Source organism: Mytilus edulis, chromosome 2, assembly GCF_963676685.1.
Source record: "Mytilus edulis chromosome 2, xbMytEdul2.2, whole genome shotgun sequence".
Classification (NCBI taxonomy): domain Eukaryota; kingdom Metazoa; phylum Mollusca; class Bivalvia; order Mytilida; family Mytilidae; genus Mytilus; species Mytilus edulis.
The window spans coordinates 1,037,763-1,059,949 of record NC_092345.1 but is presented as its reverse complement, the minus strand read 5'-3'; the positions used below and the strand labels follow the sequence as shown (position 1 = coordinate 1,059,949).

General features: G+C 28.8%; 2 protein-coding genes and 1 long non-coding RNA gene across 3 annotated transcripts; all 3 read right to left on the bottom strand.

The window, feature by feature from the left end:
- Positions 1–10,626: 10,626 nt before the first annotated feature.
- On the bottom strand, positions 10,627–11,799 carry LOC139510396 (uncharacterized). The gene has a single exon (XM_071296977.1). It carries the CDS (start codon positions 11,797–11,799, stop codon positions 10,627–10,629), a length of 1,173 nt encoding a protein of 390 aa, XP_071153078.1.
- Positions 11,800–11,892: 93 nt separating this feature from the next.
- On the bottom strand, positions 11,893–14,385 carry LOC139510394 (uncharacterized). Its single transcript, XM_071296976.1, has one exon. The coding sequence runs from the start codon at positions 14,383–14,385 to the stop codon at positions 11,893–11,895; it is 2,493 nt and encodes an 830-aa protein (XP_071153077.1).
- Positions 14,386–15,275: 890 nt separating this feature from the next.
- LOC139511196 (uncharacterized) lies at positions 15,276–15,767 on the bottom strand. The gene is made up of 2 exons (XR_011661982.1): positions 15,486–15,767; positions 15,276–15,420 (listed from the first exon to the last, which is right to left on the bottom strand). It is a non-coding gene; the product is annotated as an uncharacterized lncRNA (long non-coding RNA).
- Between the last annotated feature and the right edge of the window lie 6,420 nt (positions 15,768–22,187).

Genomic DNA, 22,187 nt, shown 5'->3' with positions numbered 1-22,187 from the left:
CATTTAAGTTGAGTCTGGCCTGAATAAGAGCTGCTTGGTAGCGGAGACGTGCTCTTACTCCAAGATCCATCACGAATAATAAATATTCATGACACTCAAGAAAATCTGACATACCAATTATTGGCATTTGTCCGTTTTACATCCGGTAGGCATCCGTTTTATCCGTTATCCTTCCGTTAATGTCCGTTTCACATCCGTTTTATCCGTTAGGCGTCCGTTAGGCGTCCGGTAGACGTCCGTTGGTGAATTGGTCTACCGGATCTCCAACAGATGCATAACGGATACGTAACGGATACAAAACGGACGAGTACTGTACGTCCGTTAAAAGTTTTGAACATGCTCAAAATTTTCCACCGGACAGAACGGACGTCAACGGATAAAACGGACGCTTAACGGACATGCAACGGATATGGACGGACGCCTAACGGATAAGAACTGACGTCTTACGGACATGAACGGATTGAAAAAAAGTTATCCGTTAGGCGTCCGTTCGAGCTATCCGGTAAGGTGTGACCGAGGCTTTACAAAATATTGAATTTTTCGAAAAACTAAAAATTTTCTTATCCACGACATAGATTTTCTTAGCCGTATTTGGCACAACCTTTTGGAATCCTCAATGCTCTTGAACTTTGTATTTGTTTGGCTTTATAACTATTTTGATCTGAGCGTCACTGATGAGTCTTATGTAGACAAAACGAGCGTAATAAAAAGAATAATCAAAGAATTCACATATCAAAAAATATTTAACTCGTGACCTATATTAAACTCATGAGTAATGAATATTTTGATTAGTTTTTCTAAAACCAATGCTCAAAGAATAAAATACATATTCCATGACATTTTACTGACAATCTCGACTGTTTGACTTGTTTGTAAATCTTGTCTAGCCGATCTTTTCTACTGTCTGTCATATCGTATTTTCGTCTTTCGATAACTCAATAAATCAGGTTTACTTTCGCGTTTGAATTTTTCCAGATCTCGTATTGTTGTACACAATATACCACTCCTTTAGCCCCCCCCCCCCACATAAAAAAAAAAATTATCTTCAATTTTTGACCCCCCATTTTAAAGAAAAAAAAACCTTTTTACATCCAAAATAAAAATTTTACCAACATTTTTGTGTGATTTTTAACTTCAAAATTAAGAAGAAAAAAAACACACTTTGTATTTATACCCCCCATAAAAAAAATAAAAAAAATTTTTTATGTAAAGAGCACACCAAAACCTTAATCCTGGGGTTTTTTATAAAACTCATTTTTTCCCCTAAGGGGAGTAGTATAGTACTTGAACGACTCCAGCGCCCCCCCCTCCAAAAAAAAAAAATTTGACCCCCAAAAAATTACCCTCATTTCAAGTAAAAGAGCCCTAAATTTTCATAAAAAAAAAAAAGCAAAAAAACACCCCAAAAAACACCAAATTTTCTTACTCCCAAAAAAAAAACCGGGATAACAGGCAGAGAAAAAATTCTGTGGGATTTAAGAGAAAAAAAAAAAAAAAATCAATTTTTACTTTAAAAAATGAAACAACCTACAGCTCCTGATTTATATCCAGAATTACCTATAGAAGATGGACAAAACTATAGATTACAAAAAATTTCGGAAATAGAAAATTCTTTAAAAAATGAAAGAGACAAAAGAAATTCTTTATATAAAAAATATAAAAGAGGAGTAAACTTTACAGATGGAATAGATACAACTTTAATTTCAGTATCAGTTATTTCTGCAGGTATAGGTGTTGCTATTCCTATTTTATTACCTTTACAAATAACAGCAGTCGCATGCGGAAGTATTGGTGGTGTAATAAAATTAATAAGAAGAAAGCTTACTTTAAAAGCTAAAAAACATTACGAAATAAAAACTTTAGCAGAATGTAAATTAAATAGTATTAAAGATTTAATTTCTAGATCTTTAACTGACAATAAAATAAGTGAAGAAGAATTTAAACTTATTTTAGAAGAGCAAGAAAAATTTAATGAAATGAAAAAAAATTCCCAAAAAGGAAAAATGGAAAATTTCCTAAAAGGAAAAAGTTTAACTACTTTAGGAGAAGATGAAAGAAAAAAACTTATAGAAGAAACAGAAAATAGAGTAAGAAACGAAATAAAAAAAAAATGGAAAATCTATAATTTTTATAAATAAAGTTATAATTTCTTCTATTCCCCTTAGGGAAAATCCACCAAACTATGAATCGATTTTTTAGACACAGGGTGATTTTTTTATTAAATAAATGGAAACTGAAAAATCGAAATGCGCTAAAAAAACAATTCAATATATTTTAGAACAAGAAGATTCTTCAGATGAAGAAGAAGAGCGTCAAGCGAAAATAAATGGACTTACAAAAAAACAAAAAGATAAAATTATAGAAAATCTACAAAAAATGGTTGATAATGAGTTTGACTATTTTTATATAAAAATATTTATATTAAAAATATTATTAACAGGTACTTTTTATTGGACATTAACAGATATATTTAATTAATTTTTTTTTATTTAATTTAATTTTATTTTATTTAATAAAATGGCAGAAGGGGGTTATGAGTTTAAAATAAATGATTATGATGATGATTATGATAATGAAGAAAAAACACCATTAATGGATAATGATGATGAAGAGTTTCAAAATTATATAAATAAAGAATTTGAAAATTCAAAAGCTTTATCAGAAAATGATGCTAAAATTCGTAAAAAAGAAACTGTAAAAAAAATGATTAAACAATTTTATAAAAAAAATGGTGAAACAACACGTAATGAAGTAGGTTTTTTTGTTAGGGAAGATCATAATGAAAGACAAATCTTATATGTAAAAGATGAAAAAGGTAATAATATTGCATTAACGTATTTTAAAAAAGGAGTATTAAAGTTTTATAAATTTAGTACTCTTCAAAAAGAATACGGTGTTAATTTTGTCAGAGATGTTTTAGGTGTAGATGATTATAAAATATCTGATTATTTAAAAGAAGGTAGATCAATGTTTCAAGATTTTCAAAGAACGATAAAAGCACCAATTCGTGAACTCGATAATATAGAAATTCCATTACAAGAAATATCTACACAACAAGAAGGACAAGAATTATTAGAAACAGCAAGTAATGCAGAAACATATGTGAAAGAAATAGAAACTTCATTTATTGAACATGGAACATCTTTAGTAGATAATGAAACACAAACAAAAATTACAAAAAGAGAGATGGATGGTGTAATCAGTGCAATGACAACAGTAAAAGAAGAGCTTGAAAATAATTTAGCAAAACTGAATGAAACAAATAAAGACTTAGCAAAAGAAAATGCCAAATTAGAACAAGCTAAAGAAGACAATGATGAATTTCAAATAGATAGAATAAGTAGTCGAATAAGAGAGTTAGAATCTGAGAGAAGTGCAAGAATAGAAACAATTAATATTAATAGAGAAAAACTACGTAGTCAATTAGTTAGATTTAAACAAACAATACATAAAATGTTAAACGAAGACAAAACATTAGGTGAAAGAATAAGAACATTATTCAGAGAACAAGGAATAACAATAGTTAGTGTTTTAACTGCTTTTGGAATGATTATTGGTGTTATTGTTGAAACATTTACTGGTGGAACTACTTCTCCTTCTCCTGCTCCTTCTCCTTCTCCTCCATCAAAAGGTGGTGTACAAGACTGGATAAAAAAACAATTAAAAAATCTTGGAAAACTATTATCTTTTCTTGCAGGAAAATTAGCAGCTGCATTACCAGGTATTATAGGTTCTATTTTATCTTGGTTATTAACTGCAACAAAAGACGTAGTAAATTGGTTTGCAAACAACTTATGGGCATTGCTTATTTTAGTTGTTAGTTTATTGTTTACTGCTGCTAGAGATTATTTGAAAAATAAAGTGCTGTAAATCCTATTACAATACTTACAAATATTATTGCTTGTTTATTATCTTCATGATCTTCATGTTCAATTTTTTTTATTGGATCTATTTTTGGTTCTTTAGGCTTTTCAGGTTTTATAGGTTCTTGTGGTTTTACAGGTTCTTTTGGTTTAAAATCAACATGATCAAAATTTTTATTATTTAAATCATCATTTAACCCAAGTGTTTGATTTTCTGTTGCAATTATAATTTTATTATTATAACCAACAATACTTCCAATTTGTAAAACCATATCACTGGGAGACATATATAAACCAAGTCCATAAGCATAATCAACTTTACTTCTTGCATATTTTAAAACATTTTCATAATTTGAAATTTGTGTTGGTAAATCAATAGGACTATTTATTACATCTTGTACATTTGCTAAGAATTGTTTTTGTGCATCAAATCCTGTTCCTACTTTTAAAATTTCTGTTTTTGTTTGAGATTGAGCACCCAACAAAGCCCATACGTAAATTTTAATACTTTCATTAATACGTTCAATACCTGCTCGTGTAAAACCTTCTGATTTATCTAAAATAAATGTTGTCCAAGCCATACTTATATCTTTTTCATGATAAATTGTATCACGAATATTAAAGAATGGACCATCCTTTTTATGATTTTGTCTATATTCACCACTTGGTTTATAATATTGCTCAAAACTTCCTAATCCTTGACATGATGATTCTAGTTTTTGTCTCCAATCTGTATTTGGAGAAATATTAAATTCATCACATAATTTCTGATATGCAGCTTTGTCATATGGGTTCTTGTAATAACAGAAAGAAGAATCTGTTGGTAAAGGTGATTTAAGTTCTATTAAAATTCTGGCAATGCAATAATATAAATGAAACATATAAAAAGACTTTGTAAGATTTGAAGTATTTTGTATATGATCATTATAAGAAATCCCACATCCTGTACTTGCACACCATACTGCAAAGTTTAATTGACATTGCCACCAATCAAATGAAGAATGAATCCAGGCATTCCATGGTTCGTTAGTGTGTATTGATGGGTTTTGATAGTTTTGAAATAAATCAGGAAAAGATGTTTTAAAGTTCTCTTTTTGATTTACAAATATCGTTTGATTTACAAGATTTGTTTTTAATTGATGATCTTTTTCAGAATATTTAATACCTGGATTATATGAAACATTAGGATTATATTTAAATTCTTTTGTTATCATTTTTTTATATTAAAAATGTTTCATACTATTTCAAATATTGATAATACAATAAACTTAGAACAATACATAAATAACAGAAATGGAAATAAACGTATTGGTTTGAAAATTATAAGATACAGTATAGGTTGGTATAATGTTTATCATGGGTTTATAACAAAAACCGGAGAGGAACAGCAAAGGATTATGAATGGTTATTATAGTTTTCAACAAATAGTGGATGAATTTCAAAAAGAAAATATTGTATTATCCGTAAATGAAGCAAATGGTATCGCTTCATTAAACACTACTACTGAGTTAAAGATAAGTAAGGGTTTGGGAAATATGTTAGGGTTTAATAATAAACGTAAATTTGAACCTGATGAATTACATTATGGAAACAAATTTGTGGATTTTGCTATCCATAAATCATTATATATCCATTTGGAACAAGTTAGCACTTCTCATAATTATCTTGATGGTAAGCCAAGTACATTATTGGCTGTTATTCCAGTCGAGAATAAAGAGTTTGGTGAAGTTATAACAGTGAGATTTGAGCATCCGGAATATAAGTGTTTAGTAAATGATGTTATAACAGAATTGAAATTAGAAATAAGAGATGAAAATAATAACAAGATAATTAATCATTTACCAATTAATTGTGTTTTAGAAGTTATATAATTTATTTAATAAAATGAGCATACTTGGTGTCAAAAAAAAAAACGTAGAAAAAGAAATATTAAATATGAAGAGTGAGCTTCAAACAATGGATACTAAGGATAAAAATTTACATCGGAGTGTTGCTGCCCTAAGCATCAGAGTTTTAAATGTTGAAAATATAGTTGGTAATATTAAAAATAAACCAGACAGAAAAATAATAAGTATATATGCTGGAATTGATGGTCCAATACATGGAAATAAAAAGTTTAATTTTGGTGATGGTGGTGGTTATTATGTAATGAACTTTCCAGGACAAATATTGGGTATTAGTTTAGTAAGTTTAAGAACAAGCACAGATATTATAGCCATTAAGATGATTGTTAATGATAAGTCAACTAGTTACAAAATGAGTTTGGATAATGGTGTCACACACGGTTTTAATAACTTTTATACACCTTTTGAAGTTAAGGCTGGAGATTTAATAAGTTTTATTAGTATGACTAATAATTATACATGTATCAATACTCTAGTATCAGTGGTAATTGAATTATTTTTATAACAAATTTAATCCTTAAAAATGTCGGCATACGGAAACAAATTAAATCCTTACAGAAAAATAAGAGAACCCCGTGGTGTGAAAGGTATTCGTCAAAGTGTATCAATAACAAATAATCCTTCAACTATTGATCAAAATCAACAGCTATTAGTGAGATTCCCCAATCTAAGCAATAATGATGTTATTGTTCCTGGAACAACCAGATTGGCATTTGAAATAGAACTCACATCTACAGACGACAATGCAACTATATATCAAAACATAGGAAGAGCAATAGTTAAAAAAACAACAATTCGTATAAGTGGAAATGAAATTATGTCAATTGATGATAGTGATATTTATCATTGTTATGTTGATTTATGGAAATCTACATCTGAACGTTTAAATATGGCATACCAAGGTATTGGCGAAACAAACATGTTAAAACACAGAGTTGGTGCGGATGATAAAGCATCAGACATAGGCGATGAAGCAATTGCAACTGCATATGGTGCAAGATTTTGTATCCCACTTGATTTTGAACTATTAGAAACTCATATGCCTTTTTATCAAGCAGGTCTTGGTGATAGACTTGAATATGAACTTACATTTAATAATTATAGCAATGTTATTAAATCAACAGATACATCTGCAAGTTATACAATCAAAAACATTTGTTTAGAATTTGATATGGTTACTGATGCAGAATTAGCAAGACAGATAAGACAACAAGTTGATGGTAAGATGGTTATTTTATACGATAGAATACTAAGACATAGAAAAATAACCAAAAACAAATCTGATACATTGTGGAATATAAATTTAAATGTTCCAGCTAGAAGTATGAAAGGAATTCTAATGTTGTTCGAAGATCCAGAAAGAACAAGTACCGAAACTTATTATAATCCTAACATAACAAAAGTAGAAATGACAATAGAAGGTGTTCCAAATCAACTATACAGTCAAGGAATGAAAGCATATCAACAATGGGATGAAATAAATAAATTCTTTGCTTTAAATTCAAAAAGAAATAAAACAACAGAAGAAGTTTTAAAGGATTTAAATTTATCCTATACAACATTAGAAAAATATCTTACAACTAATTATGCATTATGGTTAGATTTACGTTCAACAGATGACAATTCGTTACACGGTTCAGGTAGAAGAATTGAAAATGCTTCTGAAGGTATTACTATCCAAATAACTAAAACAGCAGGAGCAAATAAATTAATAAATGTTTATCTGTTTGTTATACAAGATGCACAAATTAATTTTGAAGATGGAAGATTTAAAGAAGTTAATTACTAGAGGTTCCCCTTTAAAAATGGAAGAGATACACTCCGATTCCCTTTATGAATTACCAAAATATCCCCATTGTGCTATTATATGTGGACAAACAGGATGTGGAAAAACAGAGTTTGTTCTTGATTTATTAGAAGGAGAATATAGTGAAGTGTTCAAATATATAGTCATACTTTGTCCAACCATCCAATGGAACAAAGCATACAAAAATCGTGAATGGATTGGTGATGTTAGAAAACCAAAAACAAAAAATTTAATAATTGTTAATCCTATTGTTGAAGTGAGAGAAGCGAACGGTTCCCTTTATGAAGAAGAGAAGCTACAAGAACTATTAAGAATGTTCTTTAAAAAATATGCTGGTCATTCAACATTATATATCATTGATGACTGCAGTGCAACAAAAGAACTAACAAAGAAAAAAGATATGTTGTCCGAGCTTGCATTTTCAGGAAGACATGCGGAACAATCAGTGTGGGTCATTTCACAGAGATACAACTCTGTTTTAAAAGATTTAAGAGAACAAACAAAATGGTTATGTATGTTTTACACAAAAGATAGAGATAGTTTTGATAATTGTCTAAGAGAAAATGATGTTATTCCTACTTTGGAAGAAAGACAAAGAATAAAGGAAGAACTTAAAAAAAAGAAACATCGTAAATTAATATTAAAGACAGATCAACCTACTGATTATTGGTTACTTAATTGATTTTTTTTTTTAGCAATTCTCAAGTAATGCTTAAGTAATGCTTAAGTAATGCTTAAGTAATGCTTAAGTAATTCTTAAGTAATTTAACCAAAATAAGTAATTCTTAAGTAATTTAACCAAAATAAGCAAAATAATGCTTAAGTAATTTAACCAAAAATAAGCAATAAAAAAAGCAATGCTGTTGGAAATACTAACAATTGCAACAAACACTGCAGTCTTATCATTGGTTGGATATGCTGTATTTAATTTTTTTAAAGTTAAAAATAAATTATATCCGTTTTTTGAAACGTATAAAATGAATGCTGAAGAATTATTAAGTGAGCAAATTGTGGAAAACATAAATATTGATGATGAAGCGAGCGGAGTGAACGGTTCCCTTCAAGAAAAAAGCGCGAAAGATTATCAGCTGTTGTTGCTGGTGGGAGTAGTAAACAATATCTGGGTAAAGAATTACAACTGTCAGATATTGATAAAATGACAACAGAACAAATAAACAAACTATACTGTAAATATGAAGCAAGATTGGGAGCTAGTATGACCAAGACATTAGGAAACTCTTTTATAAATTTATATGTTATGGGTGTATCAAAGTTTTTCAAAGTTGTTAATCCACCAATTTTGATACAAGACTTAGAGGAAGATCCTTTTATCAATAATGCTTTAACTAATACATGTTGTGAACTGTACTATAGATATGGAATGTATCTTGCTCCTTTTACTGCAATATTAACAACAGCAAGACATATTGAACCACTCGCTTCGCTCGATTTCCAAAAAAAAGATGAAAAAAATGACATAAAAAATGATGAATGAAAATCCTGAACAAATAGAAGTATTTAAAAAACCCAAACAAAAAGACCCAAAAAGAGTAGCTGCTGGTAAGAAAGGTGCAGAAGTAAGAATAAGAAATGCAGAATTGAGAAAAAAAGAAGTGGAAAAATTAAAAAAAGAAAATTCAAAAATCAAACAAATAACAAAAGATTCTGATACAGAAACAGATTATGAATCAAACGAACATATTCCTTCGGTTGAGAAACACTCCAGTTCCCTAGTTGATTATAAATTTGTACTTTTTTCTATAAGTATTGTTGGATTGGGATTGTTTTTTTACAACCAAAGTAAGAAACCAGAAAGAATGATTAAAGAAATAACAAAATCAGAAAAACAAAAGAAAGAAATTGATCCTTTTGAATTTAATTAAATTTAGTACATTAAAATGACAACTCAAAAAGACGGAAAACAAATAGCAAATATGTTATATCATGCTGGAGTGGAAACATTGTTAACAGTTGGATATGCAGAAATAGGTAAAAAGGTATTAAGGAGGCCAGCACCAAAAGTGGATTTTAATATGAATGATGTTGTAATGTTATCCATTGATATATTACTTGCGATGGCAACAAAAGATATGTTGATTAAGCAAGGTATTATACCTGCTGATATTATGAAGTAATTTTTGTTTTTATAAAATGGCAAGTGCTTTAACAATGATGCTTGGTGGGGCAATAACAAATGCTTTTGCATTTTCAGGGAGTAATTATTTATTTTCACATATTGGTAGTAATGCAAATGAAGAGAAAATAAGACATGATAAAGCTATAGAAAAATTAGAAAAAGCACAATCAGAATGGAATAAAAAAAGAATACAAAGATTAGATTTTATAAATGAACAATTACAAAAGGAACATCATGCGGTTCAGACTTTTGATGATGTTGACCAGGCAATGAAACTATACTATCGTGTCACGAATAAAAAATTAACTTCATTATCACCTAAACCTACATTAAGTGATTTTTATACTCCATCAGAAGACCAGAAAAATAGAGAGATTGCATTTGTTGTTGGTGGTATGGAATTAACTGGTTTTATTGTTTGGAAATTAAAATAAAAAATAAATACAATTTACGTTTGTATGAAAAATTGGAAAAATAAGAAAAAATTGATAAAAATTAGAATCCCTAATTTCTGTACTTTTCCTGGTAAAAACAGCAAAATTGCAGAAAAAAGTATGTACTATTCCTGTACTTTTTCTGTTTTTAGGGGTATAGAGAAATAGTAAAATAAAATAAAAAATTAAATTTCAGGACATGGTTTTTCAAAAACATATTCATAAACTTTATCTGGTCTAATAAAAGCATCCCAACCAGGAGGAAACTTAGATAACTTTTTACCATCAAACTTTTCCATTACTTCCATTTGTTTTGGAGTCAAAGGACATTCTCCATCATCTCTTAAACAACATATCTGATAATCTGATAACATTATTCTTCCTAATATAACTTTAGCGTCAGGATCATCTTTCTCAGTATAAGCTTCAATCATTTTTTAGTCTTTTATTTTTTAAAATAAAAATTTAAATTATATATTTTTTAATATCCATAAGGAAAACTTCTAATTAAATTTTCATTTTCACAATATACCATTCTTTTATCAAACATATAATCATAAGCTTTAACTTGTTTAACTGTTTTAAGTTGATGATCTTTTCCTATTTTTATATTATTATATTTAACAGTTTCATATTTTTCATTTTCATCAGTAACTATTTTTATTTTTTTATCTAATGTAATCTTTTTTTCTACTTCAGCATTTAATCTAAAACCTTTACAACAGCTAACTAGTTTTTCTGTATCTAGTTTCATAGAATAATCTTTTGGACCAGCAGATATAAATTGTTTTATATGATTAGCGTTATGTTTTGAAACAATTTCATCTGTTAAATCTCCTAATTTATTTCCCATCATACTTTCTATCTTTTTACAAGCTTCAGAACCATCATCATTATAAATACAAGAATCTGTATCCATGTATAAAACTCTTTCTTGTAGAATATCCAATAGTTCGTATAATTTTAATCTAGCATGTGCTGTTGTAAACAAAGCTATATAAACATTTACACTTGGATTAGGTTTAGAGTATTCTTCTTTATTTTTATATTCTGTTAAAACAATATCTTCATCTAATATCATAGTACTTATATCTTTATATTTTTCATTAAATACTATTTTAGTTATATGTTCTAAAGTAAAACAATATTCTTTTTGTGTAAAATTATCTCTCATACCAAAATGTCCCCATAAATTATTTAAACATATTTTAGCTATAAATCTTAATCCTGAATTGTACTTAACTTTGTCAATATCTAAATCATAAGCAGTATTATCTATAATGTATTGTATTTTTGTTTTACATTCTTTATCGTTTTTACAATCATTTTTACAATATTTAGGATCACATTTACATCCTGAAGCTTCTTGTTTATATTTCATAAACGTATCTACATAAAGTTTAAATATATCTGTAGATGTTTTTTCAAAATGTTCTAGTTCATATATTTTTTGTAATTTATAACCTTTTTCTATTGCTTTATCTATTTCTATTGTAGACCATGTACCTACTATAACTCTTTCCTCATCAGAATGTATACATTTTTCATTTTTAATATTTTTACATTCTTTACATCTTTTTATTTCATGTATTTTATCATGTTTATTTAAAGTAGGATCATCTATGTGTTTACATTTAAAAGATATTTTATTCATACATGTTCTACATAATCCAAAAAGTAATTTATGTGTATTATCACTAGTTAATTGTTTATAAGGTAAAACAGGGTGATACAATCCTTTAAGTGGTTATATTTTACATTTCATTATTCCGAAATAATTATTTTTTATATAATCATCTACAGAAATATCTGTATATGTAATAGGATGTCCTATAGGATATTTACAATATTTATTTACTGATGGATACAGAGAACAAAAATCTACATATCTACCTTTTAAATCAGAAAGATTATTGTATAATTGAATAGTTTCTGTTCTTCCTCCATAAAATGCATCTCTTTTATCAATAGGTTTTAAATGTGGATCAACTTCAGGATATTTTTGTTGATCAAACTCACATTCCCATATTGTATGAATTTTTACATTTGGTTTTAGATAATCTTCAATAGTTTTAAGTCTTTCTTTAGTTTGGTCATATAACTCTTTCATAGTTTTTTTATTTCTATCTTTTTTACATATTTCTTCAGGACTATAACATTTTGTACATCCATGCCAATAACATCCAAAAAATTCATAAACATTACGCATTTTATTTTCTCTATCATAATAATAACCATCGACTTTATAACATTTATTATTAATGAATAATTTCTTTTCACCTCCTCTTTTAGCATGTTGAATCATTATATTATATTCTAAAGAAATATACTCTAACCATTGTATTGATTTTTGTGAATGTACTTCTTTAATTGTCATCTTTTTGTGAATTCCAATTGTTTCATTTGTCAACATTAATGTTTTAAATATTTTTGTAAAACATTGAGCAATTGTAATATATTGAAATGGATCGATACAATTATTGGTTATATTTAAAAATAATTTTTTATATAAGGTACAACCTTTGGCAAGAATTAAAACATCCAATAGACAATAATAAAATATTTCTTTATAGAATTTAAATTCTTTTTCTTTAACTTTATTATACCATTCATCAAATAATTCTTTATTTTTAATTGTCATAGTATTATAACCAAAATATTCTTTATCAGGATAAATTCCCTCATATTTTTGATTCTCTGTTGTATTAAAATAATGTGGAAAATAACCTTTGTTACCCACAAATCCAAATGTTTTTGGGAAAGCAGCTAATCCACATAATGTAAAATTTATAGAATCTATGAATCTTAAATTTATTCCTTTAATAAACATAGCTGTTAATTTTAGTCCAGAAGAAATTATGTTATGTTCAATTTTATTTTTTACAATATATCCTAAAATCGGTTGCATATCATAACCTTTTCCATAATGTGAAATAAAAGTGTAGTCTTTAAATTTATCTCTTATGAAATATTTACAAAAGTTGTCTATTACAGAATTTGTTTCATATTTAATTTTTTCTACATCACTAAAACAATCATCTATGTCTAATTCTAACAAGTTTAAATCATCAATATTGAAATCACATTTAAATACTTTTACATAGTTATTTTTAAAACAATAAATATTTTCTAAATCGTAAGCTATACAAAAATTCATTATATGTATTCCTGTTTCTTGATTTGCTTCAAAATCAAAATATATATATTTATTATTTTTTACTTGTTTTGGTACTGATGGTTTCATATAACATAAGTGTTCTTCATTACTTTCCGTGTATTTTTCATAACATATTAAACATATTTTTTCACCACATTTGTGATTTTTACCTGTATATGTTTTGTTACATTTATCACAAATATGTTGTTTTCTGATAGTTGTTACTGTGTTATCTTTGCATGTATGTTGTTCAGTATAACCAATTAAACATACTTTACAAAACTTACGTTTAGCTAAAAATCCTGTTATATTTGTTATAGTGTCAAAGTGTTCATTATGATAATATAAATATATTTGTTCATTATATTCTTCATTACCATTATATACAATATATTCTGTACTATTTGATGTAAAAACAATTATCCTAATATTAAGATAATTTTCAAAAGCTTTTAAATCTTCCAAATCATTTCCTTCTTTTTTTATTTCTACTCCTGATTGTTCGTGTAAATCTTCAGCAACTCTTTTTTGTAATGGTCTACCCTCTTTAATGTGTTTTAATTGTGAGTTTGTAAAATTTTTTAACAACTTGTTTGAAGCTAAAGAAGTTACAATTGCCCTTGATAAACATATTGTATCATCATTTTTTATTTTGATAATACTTCTTTTATTTATGACATCTAATATTTTTAAAGCTTTACCTTTTCCTCTTTTATTGGGTATAATAGTAACTTCAAAAATAACTTCTTCTAAATTTAATTCTTCAGCACTATTTAATAATCTTTCCATTTGATCCATGAATAACTTTTTAACTGTATTATATGTTCTTATAGGCCAGCTTTTATGTTTAGTAATTATGATTTCATGAATAGGTACTATTTTAATTCTTCCATTAGGGTAATCTTTTATGGAATAGTCTACCATGTGATCAAAAGCATTTGTAAATGTTTCTTGTTTTTCATCCTTTAGACTAATTTTATAATTAAATACATAAATACTTGCTTTATGTTTATATTCTTTTGTCAAAACAAGTTTATATGAATCTCCTCGCTTGGATAAAATTTTATCCTTTTTTGCCTCCATTTTTTAAGAAAACATTTTAGTTACTTAAAAATGTCTAAAACAAATCTAACAAATAAATTAGCAGATGAATTACATCATAGAGTTATAAAATCTTTTCCTAAAAGACGTGTTTATGTTAATTCAATAGATCAAACATGGGCAGTTGATTTGATAGATATACAACAATATTCAAAACAAAATAAACACTATAAATATTTATTAGCAGTTATTGATATTTTTAGTAAATATGGTTGGTTGATTCCATTGAAAAATAAAACAGGAGTAGCAGTAAGTGAAGCATTTAAAACATTATTTAAAGAAAGAAAACCAATGTATATTTGGTCAGATAAAGGATCTGAATTTTATAATCGACAAGTAAAAGAATTGTTAAAAGATAATAACATAAAGTTATATTCAACTGAGAATGAAGAAAAATCCAGTGTAGTGGAACGATGGATAGGAACAATGAAACAACATATGTATAAATACTTTACTGCTAATGAAACTTTAAAATATTATGATATATTAGATAAATTAGTTAAAAATTATAATAATACAGTACATTCTTCAATTAAAATGACACCTGTTCAAGCAAGTAAATTAAAAAATGAATTAACAGTGTATAAAAATTTATATCCAGAAAAGGAAGAGAAAATTAAAAAACCTAAATTCGAAGTAGGTACTAGAGTAAGAATAACAAAAAAGAAGGGTAAATTTGAAAAGGGTTATACTACTCGTTGGACTAAAGAAATATTTGTAATTGAAAAAGTTTTAAATACAATTCTTTTTACTTATAAAATAATTGATTTAAAAGGCGAAGAAATAACAGGTTCTTTCTATGAACAAGAATTACAGATGACTAAGTTTTAAATCTTTATTTACTTACGGTTAATTTATTACCAAAACAATAATCAGTTTCAAAATTTTAATTTGAAAACAAAAGTGCAATGAATACATACAAATCAAACACTATAAACATAATATCACTGTTCAAAGTTAGAACTGTCACATCCACTAAAAGTTACCCGGTTATGAATAACCGTTACTATGTCCCACCTACTGATCATGTATGATCACTCCTTATATGGAATAAGAAAATCAATAGTAAAGAGTTGTCCCACCTACTGATCATGTATGATCACTCCTTATATGGAATACAATATCACATACATATCAAACTTCTTGTGACGGAGTAAGTTCATCATCTGCTGGAATATAGTCTCCCCGTCTCCAAAAGGTGGCAAACTGATCAATTGCTAACATTTGTTTGATAAGTTCTTGTTTTGAAAGAATATCATTGATTGAAACATTAATGTTCAGAAAACCATTAAATCCTTTAAGTAGATTAGCAAGTTGTCTTAATTTCCGAGCATGAGGTATAGATATATCTATCTTAGATGATAACCATGTGTCCCACGTTGTATTGAACTTTGCCGAAAGAAACCAGTCTCTCAAAGCATTAAGGAAATCACCGAAAGTAATGTTAAACAGCATACCTTGGGCGTTATGTCTTCCCAAGTGTTTGTATGCTTCTTGTAACTGTTTAACAGGGTTTTTTTCTCTATTAAAAATAAACTTCTGCCTCGAAATTGTCTTTGATAAATCCGCCTTTCTGCTTATTAGAAAGGTGTGAAGTTCTTCAGGGGTCGTGATAGTTTGCTTTTTTTTCTTTCCCAGTTTTTCTTTAAATAAGTCCTGCACCTTTCTTTTCGGAGCTTTTGGAAGTTTAACCGGTCCCAAACTCTTATCTCTTTCGATTGTCTCAATCATTCTCTGATAGTAACTGATATTTTCTATCAAAATGTTACTTTCTTCTAAACTCCATGGCCAGTTCTGTGGTTGAGGCTGCGCCTGACACTCTTGAATTTCCATTTGTATTTTTGTAGAATTACTTTCTTGAAACATTAATTCACGTCTTCTCACCACTGTTAATTTGAAACGAAAGACCGCACCAGTCTGCTATATGTTTACATGTGATGACAACATTGTCTAGGCAACATGTAAACATACTCTTGACAACCATGTAAATATTTGCAATGATCGATTTAGTCTATTTAAAAGTCATGTCCTATTAAATAGCAAATGTAAAAAGCAATTTAAGTTGTAGTAGTATTGATCCGTTTTATTACTAGACTATATTGATAAAATTAATTAAAAATCAAGGTTGGGGCGCACTGGGGAAATTATTTTTTCTCTTAAATCCCACAGAATTTTTTCTCTGCCTGTTCTCCCGGTTTTTTTATTTATTTTTTTTTGGAATTTTTTTGTTGTTTTTTGGGTGTTTTTAATAACGTTTTTTTTATAAAAAAAGTAAAAAAAAAATTTTTTTGGGAGTAAGAAAATTTGGTGTTTTTTGGGTGTTTTTTGCTTTTTTTATGAAAATTTAGGGCTCTTTTACTTGAAATGAGGGTAATTTTTTGGGGGACAAATTTTTTTTTTTTTGGAGGGGGGGGGTATAGGTGTGTGATATTGTGTTGTTGTAGCCTTTTATATTTACATCTTACTATTTGGTATGATTTTCGTTTATTGATGTTGAAAGCCAAACGGTAACCTTAACCAACTATCTAAATGTGCGTAGTGCGTTTCCGCTTATTTTTCCAATACTACAATACTACGTTTCCGGAAAATTTTATTATACGTTTCCAGAATTTGTATTTATTACTGTTCTGGAAATTGACCTGGCAGTAGAATTATAAATATTTTAATATGTTTTAGGTAAATTATTTATTGTATATCCTTGAAAAAAAGGTTCTGATCTTATATCTACAATAAGTCCAGTCAATCGAGCTTAAATTTGATCCTAACCTTGAAGCAATTGCAACAAAAGATTTTTAAGTTTTAATCTTTAGCATTATATCCCAAAAATACACAGAAAAAAAGTCCCATAAAATCTAAACTGCGAAAAACTAAAAAATCATGATTTTGAAATTCCTATGGAGATTTGCAGTAATAAGGGGGATAACTCTGTAAAAAAGGCAGAAACAATATTAAAAATGGATACAAAATTATAACTTTACCGCTTCATTTCAACAGTTTGTATTGATTCTTGATATTTAGCCGTCTTTAGAGTATAACAAACAACTCATTAGGTGTTTTCGTATCTGTTATCAAGCTACAACCTAGATTTAATAATTCATTAGTTGTATTTATATTTTTCAGCATGTCAAGGTAAAGAATATCAAATTGAATTAAAAACCAATTGTTCAAAGAACAATTGAAGGTCTTTCCACAAGTAAAGATCTATTTTATTATCAAAATATTAAAAATCAATCTAAAATATCAGTTATTATGGCTTTATAAGGTATAAATATGAATTTAAAGCAAAGGTCAAAACCTAGAATGTGCAAAGTACCTATGACCTTGACCTTAATTTCAAGGTCATAAACCAAGGATCTCAAATCAAAAGACTCTAGGTCTTTATTATTTATGGTTAATGAGCTATATCACTTTACTCATAATTCTAAATATAAGATGGGCGAAAAGTCCTATTTATTGTTTACACACCCTTTCAACCAAAATTTATAAGTAAAGGCATGTCGCAACTAACAATTTAGTGAAAATAAGATGTTGATATGTTATAAGGTTTTGAAAATTAGTAAAAATAAGCCAAAATAAAAATTTAGAATATGACCTTGACCTTTGACCTTGACCTAATTTTATTTTTTTTGGACCAAGGATCTCAAATCAAAAGACTCTAGGTTTCTATCACTTATGGTTTACCAGTTAGAAATGCAAATCACTTATATCAAATACATAAGGGGGAATTACTCTCATATGGAGTATCCGGATAGCTTCGGTCAAAACTAAACTCCAAATCCTGAAGATGTAACGAGCAATTTGGTAAAATAAATTCTTCGTAATCTTTTACGGTTGCAAAGGAGTAGTGCCCACAAGAAAAACAGTGTTTGGAGAGATAACTCTTACAACGCAAAGTATTTAGTTGCGCGGTTGTCAGTTTTAAAGCGTATAAACTATACGATATCATATTCCAAATATCTAAACGACATCTTTTGAAACAACAAAATTACGCAAGAAAAAAATTAGGCGGAAGAAAAAAAAAATAATAATCAGAACAAAATCAATAGGTCTTTCCACGGAAAAGTGGAAAGACCTAAGAAAACTAATTAAGCATATATTCTTCTTTTTTTTTTTGGTTTAAAGTGATCCTGGCACTTTCGATAACTATAAGATGCTAAACAAATATAAGTTACAGATATAACTAATACCAAATATTTACGTTATTTTTTCCAAATGGTCACAAAGCCATACATTTGCAATTTCTTTAATGAACAATGTGCAAACAAATAAAATACCCTTAACACTTTGGTTTTGTAAATTTAACGAACGGAAGATTATATAATACAGTCGAATACGAACTTATAACCCCATCAAAGCATCAAAAGTTTACATGAATTTTAAGAAAATCCACCTAAAAAATGACAAAAATTACTTTTTTTTGCGGAGTTATCTACCTTTCCAATTTTAATTTAACATGCAAAATTTGAGTTTTCCCCAAGTTAGATTTTTTGGGACTTTTTTCTGTGTATATTTTGGGCTCAATGCTATAGATGAAAACTAAAACAATTAGTTTGAAGTTCAAACTTAGTTTGACTGCACTATAATGCCCAAGGTCTGCGTTTCACGAAATATCTGACGGCAAATAAGAAACCGGCAGTAAACTAAATTGTACATGACTTACGATACATTTTTTTTACCAACCACAGACAAGATGAGCATTTCGACAGTTCAGTGCTCTGCTTTAATATATTCCGTCATTGTTATATTTTGCATTCTTATTTTTTATTTTTCCTCATATGCTTTGTCTGTATGCCTTTTTGTGTTCCCTATTTACATATGATGTCGCTCTGTACTTATACATCCCGCCATCCTGTTATTGTTCTATAATAATTTTTTCTTGTCTTTTGTTTTTGCTAATATGCTGTGTCTATATGCTTCTTTATGTTTCTTTGTTACATATGACATGGCTCTGTACTTATACATCCAGTCATTGTGTTAATGTCCCATGGTAAATTTTTGTTTTCATATTTTTTTTTATAGTGATTAAGATAATAACACAATGTTGACTGTTGTACCTGTTATGTGTGTTTCTTTTGTTCACAAATCGTTGCCAATATAATGGCTTGTATGCGACTATCATACAAGTGAGAGGTTTAGCTAGCTTTAAATCCAGGTTTCATCCAATATTTTCTACACAAGAAAATGCCTGTACCAAGTCATAAATATGATATTTGTTATCCATTCGTTTGATGTGTTTGAGCTTTTGATTTTGCCATTTTATTAGGGATTTTCCGTTTTGAATTTTCCTCATATTTTAGTATGTTAGTGATTATACTTCCTCCCGACTTTCGACTTTTGTCTTGGTATTTTGGTTTTCTTAATTGATGTAATATCATAAAACGTAATGTAGCATAAGTGACGCTCAAATTGAAGCAGTTGTCAGGCCAAAATCATTTACAAAGTAAAAAAAAAGCTTTTAAAATCAATTTTTCAAACAAAACTTCAGTCGTTTTATTGTTAAAAAAAAGAGGCGACGTATACAAAAAAAACATTCAAATTCACAAGTAAAATATAAACTAACAATGTCATTGCAAAACACGAAATACAATCAAAAGACAAACAAGAAAAAAAAACAGTATACAAAATATACCATAAAAAAGGAGGTGCTTTCTGGTGCCAGTTGAAAGATAAGCTGTCTAAGAAAAAAATTCGATCAATATCCCTGCGTTCTAAATATTTTTTCTTATATTTGCACGCAAACTAACACTTGCATATCAATATATTGAGTTGTGCAGATAAATGAACTTTGACACAACACATATGATGTGAGGTATTTTAATTCATTGAATTTACAATGCAGAAATAAATAATGCACAATGCTTTTGCGTATAAACATGGTAGCATAAGCTATACAGTCATTGCTGAGTGATACCTTACGACATTCTCGATGAACAAAAAGATAAAACATATAACACAGAGGAACAAGTGATCAGTATGTTGGAGTTTATAACATTTTTTTGAATTTGGTGGTACACTTTTACAATTTTCGGCAATCCTAAAGGAACGACCTGTGCACATCTCCTTGACGACTTCTTAATATCATAAGAGTCATAATATCTTCAGACACTTGCCAAGAACAAGAATAACAAAGAAGCCAAATAATTCAATTTCACGTTTAGGTATTGATTATGTTCTTTCCATTAGCAATCCAAACTTTCTGATTGGGGAAATTGAAGAAACAACAAGCACGGTTTCCTCCGCCTCATTTTTCAGTCCTATACCTCGAATTTGACATATGTAGTTATTTCAGTACCAAAATCTATGACAGGGCTATTTGCAACTAGTCCGAGATTACTCTGACGTCCAACGGCTGTTTTGCCAGACAAGCTGGGGCCGTGGGACGTCAGAGCTCGTCCCATATCAAAAAGTGGATATTTGCCCACCCAAAATAGATGCGCTGCTTCGTCGCTTCTGGTGCCGATTGAGGACCTTGGAATTATATAAATCGGGCATCAATCTGTTCATTTTTCATTTATCTCTCCATTTATGTAATTTTCACCTACCTGCTAACCTTTATTTTTCCATATTTCAACAGTTGTCACAGAGACCCATCGATTTCTGCATTTTGACTTTCATTTTCAAAGATTATCACGTGACCACGAGAAAACAGTGCAAATGACTATAATGTAACACCTCGTTCATTTACGATGCAAGTTATCTAAATGTCCGAGAGCTTCCGAATGTTATCGTGGTCGGAACTAAATGCTAGATACCGATCTCCTGTAAAGGAGGTGAAAAATCGTGGTTGGCTTCTAAATGTTAAACATCGATCTCCTATAAAGGAGGTGAAAACATATTAATATTTGCATATTTGAGTCTCGAGGCCATGAACTCTCTCGTAACTTGACGTCCATTTGAAAGTGAAAGTCAAAATGCAGAAATCGATGGGTCTCTGTGAAAACTGTTAAAATATGGAAAAATTAAGGTTGGCAGGTAGGTGAAACTTACATAAATGGAGAGATAAATGAAAAATGAACAGATTGATGCCCGATTTATATAATTCCAAGGTCCTCAATCGGCACCAGAAGCGACGAAGCAGCGCATCTATTTTGGGTGGGCAAATATCCACTTTTTGATATGGGACGTGCACTGACGTCCCACGGCCCCAGCTTGTCTGGCAAAACAGCCGTTGGACGTCAGAGTAATCTCGGACTATTTGCAACCTACCTTAATTTCGGTATAGTTAACGAGAGCCGATTAAAACAAAAATAATGTTATAACAAACGAACTGATTTAAAATTTCCCATTGAAAACTATAGCAATATTCCAAGAGCACCTGAAACATTACACACCCGACCAACGACACCATATCGAACACACATTCAACACGCAAGCACATTTCCCAAGTTCTAAAAATCATAATTACACGGGAAAACCCTGATATACCATTGCATTTCCAATAATGAAGTCGGGCGGATGGTGATTGTAGATTTGAAGAAAGCAACTGTGGATTCTTTAATCATTAATGTGTATCTACCCTGTCTTTATCTGTGTTTAACTTTTAAACTTATACATACTGGTAAGATTATGTAAGGGATATAAGCCGATAACAGTCCATTCTGTAAAATATTGGACATAATGTTGTTTGCCTGCATAAGGCTTATTATATATAATAATACATGCTTCCGATGAAAATTGACTCCATAATTTAACAATTTCAACATATAAATGTAGGTATCAGTCTGAAAATTGCATTAGTTTGAATAACAATGTTTTTATTAGATAATATTGTGAAATGCTTAAAA

What these genes read in the sequence shown, in the direction of transcription:
- LOC139510396 (XM_071296977.1), bottom strand. Translation starts at nt 11,799, where the DNA reads ATGAATAAAATATCTTTTAAATGTAAACACATAGATGATCCTACTTTA.
- LOC139510394 (XM_071296976.1), bottom strand. Translation starts at nt 14,385, where the DNA reads ATGGAGGCAAAAAAGGATAAAATTTTATCCAAGCGAGGAGATTCATAT.